The sequence below is a fragment of the Mustela nigripes genome, chromosome 2 (assembly GCF_022355385.1).
Source record: "Mustela nigripes isolate SB6536 chromosome 2, MUSNIG.SB6536, whole genome shotgun sequence".
Taxonomy (NCBI): domain Eukaryota; kingdom Metazoa; phylum Chordata; class Mammalia; order Carnivora; family Mustelidae; genus Mustela; species Mustela nigripes.
Window position 1 is genome coordinate 173,651,586 of NC_081558.1, and position 15,855 is coordinate 173,667,440.

The following is a 15,855-nucleotide window of genomic DNA, read 5'->3' on the forward strand; positions in this document are numbered from 1 at the left end:
TAAGGAAGCACTTTCATTTTGAGAAATGTGTTAGGGAAATGCAATAATGTAACATGGTAAGCCCACCATATTCTACACTCTAAACCTGCTGCTATGTGAATTTTTTCCTTATTTCTATGGAAATAGACACTCTGGGACAATTTTTTTTTTTTTTTAAGATTTTATTTATTTGTCAGAGAGAGGGAGAGAGAGTGAGCACAGACAAACAGAATGGCAGGCAGAGGCAGAGGGAGAAGTAGGCTCCCTGCTGAGCAAGGAGCCTGATGTGGGACTTGATCCCTGGACACTGGGATCATGACCCGAGCCGAAGGCAGCTGCCTAACCAACTGAGCCACCCAGGCATCCTTCTGGGACAAATTTTTATCTGGTAATTTAAAGCAGGTAAAGAAAGACCTCTACTAGGCAAAATGTTTTAAATGTTTTCAAAGCACTACTTCCACATTCATAATGCAACAGTAATGTACTTAAATATCTGTGACTGATAGTACATGTATATAATTCAGTAAGTCTCCCACTGCAATTATTAATTTCTTGAGGCTTCAGTACATCTTTATTAGTTTCCTTACCTTATATGTAGAAGAAAACAGGTGTGACCTTCACAGAGGACAGAGTTCCAATTATGTTAGGACCAAATATCACAGTTTTAATCAATTAACTCAAGTAAGGTACTAATTACCCTTATTACACACTTGTAGTCTGACTCTTCTGTAATTATACTGTAAAATACTGGTTTGCATTATAAGTGCCTTAGTGACTCCCTAATTCCCAAACTCAAAGAGGATCGCATTTTAATTATTACTGATTTCCAAACAAGAATATGAACTACAGCAGTACCAGCAGCCTTACCAAAAAGAAAATGACCCATAGTACCCTTTTAGAAGGCCAGAATTCCTTTGCTGGGTCTTAAAGCTGTGGCCTAAATAAGCAAAGGCAAAATAACCTGTAACAATATTATTTTAAAATAAAATGTTAAACCAGAATATGAATCAGATGGTTTCTAAAGCATAATGAGCAATAGCACAATGTTAATGGCCAAAAAAACTTTTACATAAACTTAGAAGCTATTTTTCTAGCTCTCCTTTATCACAGGACCCTGAACAATCCCAGAGACAACCTTCCCCAGCAAGGAACCACAAAACAGATAATCATGTCAAAAAATGGGCAGAAGACATGAACAGATACTTCTCCAATGAAGACATACAAATGGCTAACAGACACATGAAAAAATGTTTATCATCACTAGCCATCAGGGAGTTTCAAATCAAAACCACACTGAGATACCACCTTATACCGCTTAGAATTGCCAAAATCAACACGACAGTAAACAACATGTATTGGAGAGGATGTGGAGAAAGGGGAACCCTCTTATACTGTTGGTGGGAATGCAAGTTGGTGCAGCCACTTTGGAAAACAGTGTGGAGATTCCTTAAGAAATTAAAAATAGAGCTTCCCTATGATCCTGCAATTGCACTACTGGGTATTTACCCCAAAGATACAGATGTGGTGAAAAGAAGGGCCATCTGTACCCAGTGTTCATAGCAGCAATGGCCACGGTCGCCAAACTGTGGAAAGAATCAAGATGCCCTTCAAAAGACAAATGGATAAATAAGATACTATCCATATATACTATGGAGAATTATGCCTCCATCAGAAAGAATGAATACCCAACTTTTGTATCAACATGGACGGGATTGGAAGAGATTATGCTGAGTGAAATAAGTCAAGCAGAGAGAATCAATTATCATATGGTTTCGCTTATTTGTGGAGCATACGGAATATCACGGAGGACTTGGGAAGATGGAGAGGAGAAGGGAGTTGGGGACGAACCTTGAGAGACTGTGGACTCTGAGGAACTAACTGAAGGTTTTGGAGGGGAGGGAGAGGGAGGCTGGGTGAGCCTAGTGGTGGATATTATGGAGGGCACACATTGCATGGGGCACTGGGTGTGGTGCATAAACAATGAATTCTGGAACACTGAAAAGAAATTAAAAAAAAAAAAAAAAAAAAAAAAGGAACCACCTTTCGGAAGTGAGGAAAATCGTCTCAGCATCCAGCTTGGCTTGTAGAGTTCCTAGCAACATAGGATTAGGCATTATTATATAGTTGATAAAAGCTAAACTGAATTCCCACTTCTGCCTTGCTTTTCCCCAGGGCTTTTCAGTGTGATTACCCCTCATCCCATGTGACAGGAGTGAGGAGTAAGCAATACGTGAGGGTCAGGAAATCCCACACCATAGCCTCTGCCAGAAAAGCCTGCTAAACCTTAGCACCCTCAAAAGAGCATCTCTGATTCTCTCAAGGGACACAATGAATAATGAACTTTCAAAAGAAGTGTGTTACCACAGTAATAATGTAAGCCAGATGTGTCAGACTATTTGTATACATTTTTCTTATTCAATGTTCAAAGCAATACTGAGAGGTACGCAGTGTGATCACTGTTCCACTAGAGGAACCGGATTCCTCACACAGACTCACACTGCTTACAAGTGGCAGAGCTAGGATTTGAACCAACAGAACCAGAGAGGGGTGGGAAGGAGCATGGTGCACGTGTGTGTGCATGTGAGAGAGAGAGAGGAGGGCGGAAAGACCACTTAGGTTAATTGTTTATTGGCTACTATTTATTGAACATTTAATATGTCCAATGTGCACGTCAGAGCCTCAGCACTTACATCCACTCTGCTACCCTCAGCTTGGGGCCTGCAGTATATGGTGCCACTCTGCAAATACTGATCTTGTTTTGGAGGAAAGTAGGGTGTAGTTGCTCAACACAAAGTTTAGAAGATAAATCTGGGTTCAAGTCCTGGTTCTGACATTTGGATGTCTTTTGCCTATTTGCTTTTACCTCTCTGACCCTGATTTTCCCATCTGGAAAATGGGAATAACAATTCCTACCTTAAAGGGCTGTTGACATCAAGTGAGAAATGTTTCTAATTAGGCTTCAAATGGAGTATCCACAGACCACTGCACCCAACAGCCAGGCTTCGGTTTCTCACCTTCTGTGAAACCTTCCACCACTCTGTACATGCTCATACTCCCTTTCTGTAAACCAGGCATTGCCTGTAGCTTTTTGATGGCTATACACTGTTTTGCATTTTATGGTACCATTTTGAGTTGGACTTGTTTTACCCAACGAACATGTAAAAGTTCCAGTAAAGCAGAGTATCATATCTATTCCTTAAATCTTCCACAATTCTTAGCCTCATGTCAAACATCCATTTATACCTTTACTCCTTCATTAAACAGCCCCTGAACTCTTACAATGTGCCAGACACTGTGCCAGATACTAGGGGTAGAACTACAAGCCAAACATGCACAGCCCCTGCCTTCCCGGGCGTGTGGTAGAGTAAGAACAAGCCCCATCCAACTACAACCATGTGGTTACAGACTTTATGCCTCATCTTTGTAGGAAAAGAAAGAACCAGGTCTTTTAGGATCTAATTCAGACTAGGACAGAGGGTGAAAGAGGCATCCTGGAAGATGGGACACAGAGATGAGTAGAATTAGCCAGGCAAAGAAGGAGGGAAGAAACTTCTGGACAGAGGACACACCTTAAGAACCTGAGCAGGAAAGCAATCTGCACATTGGTGGCTGTGTCATGGCCCCATCTGAGTGAGGAGGAGACCAGTGAGGGAACAGGCTGGAGAAGCAAGGGGGCCATAGCACACAGGCACATTGAGAAGGTCAGCTCATATCCCAAAGGATACAGGAAGATTTTGAAAAGAAGACTAACAAGCAGTAGGTGTGTCATAAATACCAAGATTTATCCCGAGTTTTACGTAAATAGAGGAAAAAAGTTCCAATACTTAGAAAGTAGAACTAGGGCAGACTCAGAGTTCATTGTTTTCTTTGCTTCCCACAGAGCTTATGCTGCTCATTTTTCCGTGAGAAGTCAGTACGGTCAATAAGACTTTGGACTCAAAGCTAAAATCCAACAGTGACCTTAGATACAACTTAACAAACTGGTTAATGTCTCTAATATTCCTCATCCTAATTGGAGCCCCTGTAACATAAACGTCAAACTAAATGATCAATGTTTCAGTTTCTAAGGTTCATGACATTTCTACTAAAAAAATCAAGCTATTTTGGGTCTTACGGGGTTTTTTTTGTGTGTGTGTTTTTTTCTCCTTACCTGCTTCATAGGACGGAGGGAACCAATTGTTTTCCATCCGCTGAATGCTGTCCAGTTGGGGATCTCATTAGGCTCAAGTAAGATTTGTCTTCCTAAGAAATTGGGTCCTTCATAAGCTATCCACCTATATGAGAGCAGGAAAAAAATTAGGGTACTTAAAAATAAAATGCAAAACATTGTCAAAAATACCTTCTTTTATACAAGGTTCATTCTTTAAAACTTCTAGGCTTATAGATTTTTAAGGGAAAAAATGTATAATGGAAAGGCAGGAAGGACTAGGTGAAAGCCCATTGCACTGGGGGCTCAAAAGATTGGCATTCCAACTAGGATTCTGGTTTCTAACCTGCTAAAACAAGGTTCCCACCAGGTCTAAAATTTTTTTGCTAATATTGTCTTTTTTCATAACTCTTCAACCTTCAAAGACAGACCATAGCCTCTCACTGTTTCCAGTTACGCAGCACTAGTTCCTGCTCCCATGCCTGGCTGCGTCCAGGGCCCCTCCTGGGGGCTTCAGAGACCACTCAGACACACCTCCTCCTATAATTTCCCCAAGGCCACCAGGGACAGCTTCATATGATCCACAGAAATCCCCTGTCTTGCTTCAAGACCCAAGAGCTTTTGCAAATCCTCAGTACCCCTGGGGCCTTCCACTTGGGCCAAGTGAGAGCACATAGAAGCCTGCATGGCCCTGAGACGAGTCTTGAAACCTCTGGGGCATGCAGCCATGCCCATTCCTTTACTGACTGACACCAGCTGCATTTGCCCCACAGCAGCGCCCAAACAGTCGTGAGGGAGATGGGAGGGCCAACAGACCGAAAATGCCATCTGGTCCTTCCAGACAAAGTGTGCTGAGCCCGATGGAGGTGGTTATCAAGCTGAATAGCGAAGGGGAGTAAGCAAATTCTCAGGACTCCAGGTCACCACTCCAGGTGACCACAAACAGTGCTTTCGGAACTTACGTGTGGAAGACAGGGTGGCTACCTTGCTTGGTTCAGACAGAGCACCCTGCCCCCACAGTCAAGATCAGGCTTGGCCTGGTTTTTCACAGATGGATGATAGGACAGATGACCTTTCCTCTACCCCTTCTCGCCTACACAAATCTAAGCCATCAGACTGGAGCAGAGTCAGGACAGCGTGACCATAGAAATGCTTATCTATCTCCCCAGCTGTGTAGACTTTTTAAATAGGCAGGGAAATTTCAGTTAGAAAACCTAGGCAAGACTTTATAAATTGCACCTCTCTCTATATTAATCTCAGCGAATTCCACAACCAAAAGGCATTAAATCTTGACTGTTATTATAATCACAAATCAGAGATATGCAATAATATGGGTATTAAACAAAACAAAACTTGTCACTGAGGGTAGCTGGCTGTGCACTGTCATATTCTAAGCCATCTGTAGCCTAAGAAAACCGTTCGACAGCCTTCCCTATTCCTTACTCTGTGTTCCTATTCTCTTACCGAGAATCCAGAACAGGGAGAGTAGGTGGATAATAAGCTAAGGAGAAGAAATAAAGTCAAGGTTAAAAAGTGCCAGTTTTCTACAAAAGACTGAAATAAGTTGGTAAGAAATTACATGTGAGTCAGTAATTATCAGTTCCATGTAGGAGTATAAAGAAAAGTATAAAAATGCTGTACAAGTCCTATATCACAGGGATGTAGCTTTCAATGCCAACAGACTTAGTTCAGTGGTAAATAATGTACAGGTATATAGTATGGGGATTATTATGCTTAGAGACAGTGAGTCAATTTACATTTAAGAAACACTAATGTCAAATGCTTTGAAGAAGAAAAATTGCTATACATGTGAATAATTCAAAAGCCATTTATTATAATAGTTGACTTATTTTTCAAATCAATTTATATTCTTGGCTATGTTATCCCCAAATATTTATATAAGCAGAGTTGATTATCACTCAATTTAAAAGTCATAAGAAATAAAAACAATCATCTTTACATTAATCTTCGTGAGCTATGTGTTTTCTTTGAGCTGACTTCTGGTACCCAAACAGCAGCAGTAGGGGAGGAGGGGCGGCTTCCGTGCCCACACTCCAGAAACACCCTGAGAGGCAGATCCCCCAGGAGGACTTCCAGCCTTCACCTCAAGTCCTCTCACAGGCAGGCCTTTACCATTTTTGTTCTAAATAAATATGCAAGTTCATACCTAATTTATGTAACCATAATTGTTCATATCTTTTTGTAAAGCAGTCTCCCAAATTGTGTAAGTGCAGGCCCTACACACCCCGGATGCACCCTGACAATCTATATGAACAGCAACACTGGTGGCTGGGCCGGGTCCACCAGGATCTTCAGTGTGGAGATAAGTACCTGGAACAAAGAGTTCTAGAGCAAACAAGATGCCAAATCAAAAGACAACAAAACACTAAGAGTCTTACAAATAGTTGTGTTAGGCAGGCAATGGTGTCAACCAAAGAAGTTACTGATTTCATTACATATGTCCTGAAAGGGAAGTGGGCTCTACTGGTTAAGGTCATCTGGTCCACCTATACTAAGAAGCAGGCTCCAAGCACACGGCAACCCTTCTCCCCTGAAGGGCCCTTCTCTGAGACCTCCGCATGCCACTACATACTGGACCTGGTCCATTGTCTCATTGGAACAGAATCTACCATTATTACAGTGAGAGAGTAAAGGAGTGGCAGTATCATCAGGTCACATAACAGCAGCAGTGGAGAAATCAAAAGCAACTGTGCAACTCTCTCCTAAGACAGTGACCGAAGCAGGCCAAGCACTGTCCCATACTTACAGTCCACTTTTTACCCAGACGGACTGGGTGTAAAAGTGCAGGTCCTTGTTCAGAACGGAGTTCACAGCGTCTTCTAGATGCAGCTCTCTTCCCTCACAATGTTCCAGAGCAAAAAGGCTAATGGAGGGTTCTTCAAAAACCTAAGAGCACAAAAAAGTGCAAGCATCAACGTACATGGTGACCTCATTTCAGTGACCTCCGAATGCAAACAGTCCACTGGTCTACCTTCTAATGACGTTATAGTCAAAACTGCACTGGTGAGATTAAATTCTATTCATAATTTTTGTTCACTTCTTTAGTAAATTAAAGTTCTAGAAGAGCAATCAATCTCATAATGAAAATGGACATTTGGTTCCAATTAAGGTCTGTTGTGCTGTGATATGGACATCATGGTCTTGCCAGTGCTTGCAGCTGGTAACAGAATAAACATGGGATGGAATGGCACCCTGGTTTCCCCAGAAGGCCACAGTAGCTGTCACTGACAATGCAACACTTGGTGACTCTAGATTCTTAAAAACATTCCTAGGAGGAAGAAAAAGACATTTTTAATTTACAGGGGGAAAAAAAAAAAAAGAAGCCAGAATGCCCAGGGACAGGACTGCTTTTCACGTTAGCAGTTAATATTTCTCAACCTCTTGTGTCAAAGAACACAATCAACTTTGCTCTTTTCCATTCATTGGTCTATGCAGGACACCACGCTCGAAGGCTTTTCAGGTATGAGAGGACAAAGCAAGGTGCTGTTCCTGGCGTTCGGGGCATTAATAACTAAGTTAGGAGAACTGCAAAGACACTGAAATGGAATCCAGAGTAGGAAAGGATATGCCCTGAGAGTACTCAGAATCTAGAAGACTAGATTCTTTTTAGCAGAAGGGAGCAGGAATCGAGGAAGCTCCATGGATGTGGATGCTGTGGTATGTGAGTTCGGTCTTTAAGGAGGCAGTGGGTTTGGACAGGCCCAGAGAGAATGGAGGCAAGGCACTCTATACAAAGGAAGGGAGACAAATGCACAGAGGTACATGTGAAGGGAAAGGCAAATAGACCCACTTGGCCAGATCGAGTCCGACAGAAAAGTGTCAGGTGCCCCCACTGTTTGCTATAGGTATTGAACTGTCTGTCTGTCTGCTTCTCCTTGCCACTGACAGGCAGAGACAGATTTACTGCCAATGGGGAGTCCTTGAAGGCTCTTGGATGGGGAGCTAAGAGTGGGCTGGTACATGAGAAGCAGAGCACTGGTGGCAGGGACTGGGGATGTTCAAAGAACTGTAAAACAACTAAGAGCAAAATGAATTATGACAGCCTTACTCTTTCCTGCAGTCTTTGGAATAACAAAGGATGGGAAATGACTTAAATGTCCATTAAAAGGAGACTGGCTAGATAAGTAATGGTACATTCATAGAGAAATATGGCTGTAAAAAGAATGAGGAGATCTTTATGAAAGATCTCCAAAACGTATTCTTTAGAGGCGAATATGCAGTGAAGAGCAGTGTGGAAGGAGGTACTTCTTATGCTTCCACTTTGTAGGAAAGAAGAGAAAACTCAGGCACATGTACACACATAATTCGCATATATATACAAGAACAATTTTCTAAAACAAACAAACAAAAAAACCCATAAAACTACTCCATGACTACCCATCAGGAGACTAGGATCTGAGAACATAAAAGACACAAGTGAGAGCTGAAGTTTTGACTACATGCCTTTTGTACTTTTTGATTTTTGAACCATAGAAATACACTCATTCAGAAATTTAAGTTGGTGATTATTAATGTAAATTTTGCACATGTTTGGTTATTTTGTGTGTGATTTTCTTTAAATGGACTTCAAGAAATCTATCAGACAACAACATGAGTGAAGAATAAAGAATGAAATAAATGGAAGTATATGGGGGAAAATACTCTAGTCCAGATAAAAAGAGGGCCAGACCTACAAGTATGTTTTGGTGGGGGAGGCTGCTGGAAGGTTAGGACAGGTGAATAAGAGACACCCAGAATTACTATCACAGTGATAAAATAGATAGAATAAGGCAAACATATGGAAGGAGTAAATACAGAAAAAGATGTGAAAAGATGTGGCTGGGGCATGGTGGTATAATTTATTATATATGAGGAAATCTGGAGGCAAAATATATCCAGAAGCTAAGAACTTCTATTTAGGACTGAATGTTTTAATGCTGAGGTAGACACAGGATAATCTGAACAGAAGTGTTTACCAAACACTGGACTGTTTGATCTGGAGGTCAGGAAAACAAATCCAATGTAAGCATGGTAAGTATGTATGGCAACTCCCCACAGCTGGGAAACACAAGCCAGCGGGGGGCCGGTGGGGGGATATGGAGGAGGACAGAGCTGTGAGGGGGTGGAGTGTACTAGGAGAAGGGAGCCCAAAGACAAAACACTCCAGAAGACAAGGGGAAAGGGAAGGATGAGGAAGAGTTGTCCACAGTGTCAAATTCTCCCATGGTGAGGAAGAGGGCGGCTGTGATGAGGCTTCTGCAGTCTGGTGATCAGGTGGCAGCTGGAAACCTGTAAGAAAATTCCCTGAGTGGCACAGAGGAGATGAGGGTGGAATCTAGGCTGTAAGAATCGTAGATGGGGTGCACAGGCTATTTTTCAGAGATCTTTGGTGAAGAGGAGGAGGGAAATGGGCTAGTGGCCTAGGCCCATGTTTGCAGGCACAGTGGAAGGTGACGGGGCGGGGGATTGGGGGTGGATAGAAAGAGGCTGACTACTGCAAGAGAAGAGGGAAGGTACTACAGAAGTGAGTGGTCCAGCCTACTGTTTCCCATCAGTTCAGAACCTCTGACTGGAATCAGTCCATGCGGGAAAAGAGCACTTTGAAAGGATGAAATACAAGGAAAGATAGAAAAAAGAATGCCAAAGAAATGTCCAGGTTTTTAAATAGGTGAGTCATTTTCGCTTTACATCATGTGGCGAAGGTTCCCTGCTGACTAGGGAAGGTCTGAAGTGGGGTCCAACGGAACCATCTGCAGTGAGAGAAAGGTTGTGTATCTGCGCTCTTCCACATGTGGCTACTGATCATGTGAAATGTGCCTTGTGTGTGGGGCCACGGGACTGAATTTGTTTACTTTATTGAACTAAATATTAAATATAAATATTACAGATATAAATATTAAATAACCACATGTGGCTCGTGCTGTGGTAATGGACAATACAGATTTAGGAATTAGAGGATACTGGAAAAGAATGTACCCGTCACTGTGTGAAGTGAGACAATAAGGCAGGCATAAATGGGCTGCCCAGAAGCATTGATTTTCCTTCAGTAAACACCATAAACTAGGTCAGGAATAGAAATTCATCTCTAGTCACTGGAAGACCACAAGCAAGATTCGGCACCTCCTCTGCTACCTATAAAATCAAAATTGGAAGCGTCCCAAGAGCTTATAGAAGAAATATCCTTATAGGAGTCCAGAACAGCAGGTTAGAAATGTAAAAATGTAGCCAACATCAGACTTAAATTACCCACTAGAACTGGTAACTGAAGGTGGACAACCAAAATTCACACATAAGCTCCTGACTTTATTGTTGGACTTTCCCCAACATCCTCACCCTTAAATTTACTAACTAATTAGATAGACAGATAGATAGCTAGATAGATAAATACATGCATTTCGGCTCACCGCTTTACACACTTGGTTGAGTTATTAATTAGTAAGGAAGGGCAGACAGGCAAGGAGCCCGGTCAGGGCTCACAATCAACCATTAGCAACATTCTCCCAGGTAAAAAGTTCACTGTGGTGGACTGACAGATGCCTGGATTAACGTGGATTGACAGATGCCTGTACTTAAGACTCACATAATGTACTGTTTTAAACCCAAGAGGGAAAAAACTAAAAGCTTACTAGGAGAATGTAACTTAAATGCTAAATGTTATTCTGAGAAAAAAAGGACCTGTGTATATTTTTCTTCTTCCTTTTGCAAAATGCCCATAAAGACATTTTTTAAAAGACTGCCATTATCACTTAAATGGCATCAAATTCACTCCCCAATTTAAAGACAATCTGGCAATTCTGTGTCTACAAATTTTAGCATGCAATGTAAAAGTTGATGCTGGGGATCACAGAAGATAGGTTTTAAAATGATGACGTGAGGAGAGTGGGAATGAAATTATAGAAAATAACTGAGACAGTATTTTTTTATGAGTTTATAGAAATCAGTAAAAATACCTCACTCCTTCATTAACAACAATGGGGTCATCATGTGGCTCAATCCATCAGACTTTTCATCTGAGAACATCCATTATTTCCAAGCTTAAAGTCATCTACCCTTTAGAGGTTTAAAACATATTTAACTTGATCTTTCTCTGATTAAATTGTTTAAATTTAAGTAGTTTTAATTTATAAAATATACTTAAATTTATAAATGCCCTTGATTTAAAAATGTACGTAAAGGTTAGGAAGGTCAACATAAGTGCTAATGTGGACAGGATGATGGAGGGGAACTGGCAGGTCATCAGTCAGAAATAAAGAACCTTGAAGACCTATCTTAAAAATCACATTTGTTTCTGATACATTTTCCAGACATGAAAGTAGAAATATAAACTATTAATAGTCTTCAAAACTGCAGACTACAGAATAATCTGAACTTTGCAATGACAATAGGAAACACCAGAACTTAACTACAATCTGAGCTCTACAAATGTCGTGGCCTCTGTCCATGTTAACTTAAAAGACAGCCCACCATTTGGGGTCAAAAGCTCTTCTTAGGTGTCAGCAGTAACAGGACATTCCTGCTGGGTCAAGTCTAAGCCAGGCAAAGATCAGATACCTTTTCTAAAAAGAGGACATAGCTAAGAAAGAAAAGGAATACTTGAACAAATTGTATAAAAGAACTTTTAATGAGAAAAAAAAAAAAATCCAACATATCCCTCATCATCCCATCAAGTAAAATACATTTTAAATGACAATGCCAATAATAACTAAGATATATAGCACCTTCCTGAGTGCCAGGCATTATATATAAAAATATCCACCCATAACCCCTCCCATCCAAGCACCAACCAGGCCCAACCTTGCTTAGCTTCCGGCATCCGTGACCCCTTACCCATAATCCTGAAACCAAAGAAGCTCTAAAACCAATTTCCCGCCCCCCCTAATTCAATTGGCAACAAAACCTGACCTGAATAAGTGGAAAGCTACTTCTAATATTTCTCCAATATGTGTAGCTATAAATATACTGCTATAGTAATAGGAATGAGTTTAATTATGTGGTGCTATTTCAAACCCTTTGGGACCCTTTGGGAATATTTCCTTAAAGGCTATGTGTGAATCATACCACTATTTAAAAGTAGAAAAATCCCAAATCCCCCAAATACATTGAGATTAGGGGGCTGTGAATTTGTTCACTTTTTAACCCATAAAAGTTCTCACTGATGTGGGTGGTATTTTTGTCCTCACTTTACAGATGAAGAGTCAAGGCCCAGGTGACACAGAGCAGTGGAAGAGCTGGCATTTGAATCCAGAGAACAGGACCTCAGAGGCCATGTTCTTCACTCCTACATTATGGCTTAACAGATTCTAAAACCAGTGATTATAACATAGAATAGTATTTCTGATTGGCTTCTGTTGTCTGGAGCACTTGACTCCAACTTGCTTGACTGGGGAATACATATGTCCCTTATTCTTACCTCCCTCTGTGGCTTAAAAAGTGTGTCAACCACCTGAACTGGAAGTTCTGAGATCCTGGTACAAGTACTCTGCTACAAGGACCACATTTACATCTACATACTTTTTTTTTAAGATTTTATTTATTTATTTGAGAGAGAGACAGTGAGAGAGAGCATGAGTGAAGAGAAGGTCAGAGGGAGAAGCAGACTCCCCATGGAGCTGGGAGCCCGATGCGGGACTCGATACTGGGACTCCGGGATCATGACCTGAGCTGAAGGCAGCTGTCCAACCAACTGAGCCACCCAGGCATCCCTACATCTACATACTTTTAATATAATTGGATAAATCTAATTTTTTACTTGAAACTACAGCTCTTTACTTTGGCAACTGTATAGTATAGTTCTTTTGAGTTTCAAATCACCACTTATCTGGAAAAGGTGTTTATTGTACCCTCAGGATTACATTACTTGGTTAGACTCTAAGTATAATATACACTCTTCAAAATATTCAGCCATCAGCCACTGAAAACAGCCATATCTGTATAGCCTGACAACATCGCTTCATCTCAACCCTTTGCCAAAAGAACCATGGCTAAAACACTAAGTACAACTTAAGTGAATTAAAGAAAAATAACCATAATGCATACCTCTAATACCACTCTGTTCCAGAGCAGTACTAAACAGTGTGCTGGCAAAAAGTTATGTGAAATGATATAAATTTAACAGAAGGCTCATAAAGCTCTCATAAGACTGTAATCTGGAATCTTTTAAGTCTGGCCTATTAAAAACAAAAACATATAAATCCCTTCAGCCTCACGAGTTCATGGTAGTCTTGATGTTGCATGACACGTATTAGTTATTGTCTGTGAGCTGTTCTAGTACTGAGTGCTTACCATGAGCTAAAGGCTGCACATGTATTAGCTTGTTTAAACCTCACATTTTATTAGATAACAAAGTTGAGACGTAGGGTAGTCAGAAACATGCATAGGTCCACTTAGCTGATAAGTATGGGTCTATCAGGCTCTTAGACTAGACTCTTCAGTGAACTATAATCCTCCTCAGAGAACTGCTTTCATTTGGCTTAGATAATAGGTTTCATTATAGATCTACCTTTCCTAATTGGTTTCCCTTTAAAAATAAATTATGCTGCATATGAAAAAGAATGTATAGATGACCATGTAACCAACACCCAAAAATAATAAATTTTTTATATTTGTACTGAATTTTATAAATACATAAAACATAACAGGTGTGGCTAAATTTGAACCTCTCTTCCTCTGTAAAGGTAACCACTATGCTGAAGATGTGAATCCTTCTAGCTCATATTTTTATACTTCACTAATGGTCATGCATCCTTTGTTTTTAAATATCACTGAAATGTATCTTACAATAACACCCGTTAGTAATACCTGGATCTCACTTTTCATCCATCAGTGCTGCAACAAACATTCTTGTTCCCCTACACTGCTCCATGTAACCGACCCTCCTTCCAAAAGCTGTGCATGAATAATCCCATTTCTTTCCCACCCCACCAAACCCAGGTGTTGTCAGACATTCACATGTTCATATCTCAAGTAAGGTAATGTTACCTAATTATTGTTTTATTTTTCATTTACTTGATTACTAGTGAGGTTTAACATTTTTTGCATATCCTTAGCCATTTTCCTCTCTTCTACAAACTGCCTTTTTGTGTCCTCTTGCCAAGTTTTGAAATAGGCTTTCCTTTTTTCTCAACTGATTTGAAAGAGTTCTTTTTATATTCTGTACACTAAACCTTTACAGGTTTTATAAGGGCTGCAAATATATTCCCCCAGTCTGAGGCTTGCTGTGATAGGCTAAAAAATTAATATTCCCCCACCTCTACACCTCTCCCCCCCCAACTCCACTCCCCAAATGTTCACATCCTCATCCCTGGAACCTGTAAATATGCTTCCTGATGTGCTAAAGGGGACTTTGCAGATGTGATTAAAAATTAAAAATCCTGAGGTGGGGATATTAGTCTGGATTATCCAAAGAGGCCTAAAATACAATCACAAAGGTCCTTATAAGAGAAAGGCAGGAGGGTCAGAGGACAGAGAGAAGTAGGGGTGATACACTCTGAAGACAGATAATGGCCATGAGCCAAGGAATGCTGAGGACCTTGAGAAGCTGGAAAATTCATAAGGAAACAGATACTCCCCTTAGCATTTTCTGGAAGGAATGCAGTCCTGCCGGCATCTTCATTTTACCACACTAAGACCATTGAGATCTCTAGAACTGTGAGACAGTTTGTTGCCGTAAGCCACTAAGTTTGTGGTAATTGGTTACAGCAGCAATAGGAGATGAATATACTTGCCTTTTACCTTTCTTCTACCGACCTGCACATTTTTTTTTTCCAAATCCATCGTACTCCATTATCATTAGGTGAGTTTCCATATTTTCCTCTAAGTTTTAAAGCTTGTTTTTCACATTTAGATGGCCATAATCCATCTGGAACTATTTTTGAGTTTGGAGTAAACCAAAATTCTAACTCTTGGGGTTTTTTTTCCATGTAAAGAGCCAACTGTCCCAACACTATTTATTTAATAGCTCATAATATCCTCATTGTAATGCTATTTCGGTCAGCTTCCAATTCCATTATTCATGAAGGTCAGTTTCTATGCTCTCTGCTTCCACTCTTTCATTGTCTCTCCTTCCATGTCTACCCACCATCTTAATTATTATTGTTGTAGCTGCAATATATACTTGGGAAGACAAATGATTTTGCCTGTTGTTCTTAAGAATTATCTTGGCTATTTTGGATCCCTGTCTTCTCCAAACCTAGGATAAGTTTCTCATGTGTTCCCGTCCCACCCTAAAAAGACACACCCCTAGAAAGACAGAAGATTCTATAAGCATTTTGCCTGGAAGTGTATTAATTTGGACAGGACCACAGCTTCACAATATTGAGTTTTCTCCATCTATAAAAGGTTACATCGCTTCATCTTTTACACCCTTCAATAAAGTCTTCTAAATACCTTTCTGCATAAAGGACGTATTAGCACTTTGTTAGATTCTTAAGTACCTGGTAGTTTAATTGGCATTTTCTTTATATCCAGAAACTTTCTAAAAATTCTTATTAACTCTAAGAATTTGTCTGTACATACTCTTGACAATTTTGTTTCTTCTTAATGTTTTTGTTTGGTTTGGTTTTAATCTTATTCAAGTGGCTGTGGCTCCAGAATACTATTGAATAGAAATGGTGATTATGGAGACCTTGTTGTTCTGCCTGAATTTGAAGGGAAATGCTTCAACTGTCTCACTAGGAACTGTGAGGTTTACTCTGCAGGGTTTTGCTAGCCTTCCTTTTTAAAATGTACAA

The 15,855-nt window shown here is 40.4% G+C and overlaps 1 protein-coding gene across 1 annotated transcript in view; it reads right to left on the reverse strand.

Annotated features, from left to right (window-relative positions):
• The window catches only part of CRYBG3 (crystallin beta-gamma domain containing 3), a 110,976-nt gene that overhangs the window by 5,191 nt on the left and 89,930 nt on the right, over positions 1 to 15,855 (reverse strand). The window contains exons 18-19 of the mRNA XM_059392119.1: positions 6,894 to 7,033; positions 4,130 to 4,253 (exon numbers count right to left, since the gene is read on the reverse strand). Of these exons, the coding sequence (XP_059248102.1) occupies positions 4,130 to 4,253; positions 6,894 to 7,033 (264 nt within the window). The remainder of the gene's footprint in view (positions 1 to 4,129; positions 4,254 to 6,893; positions 7,034 to 15,855) is intronic.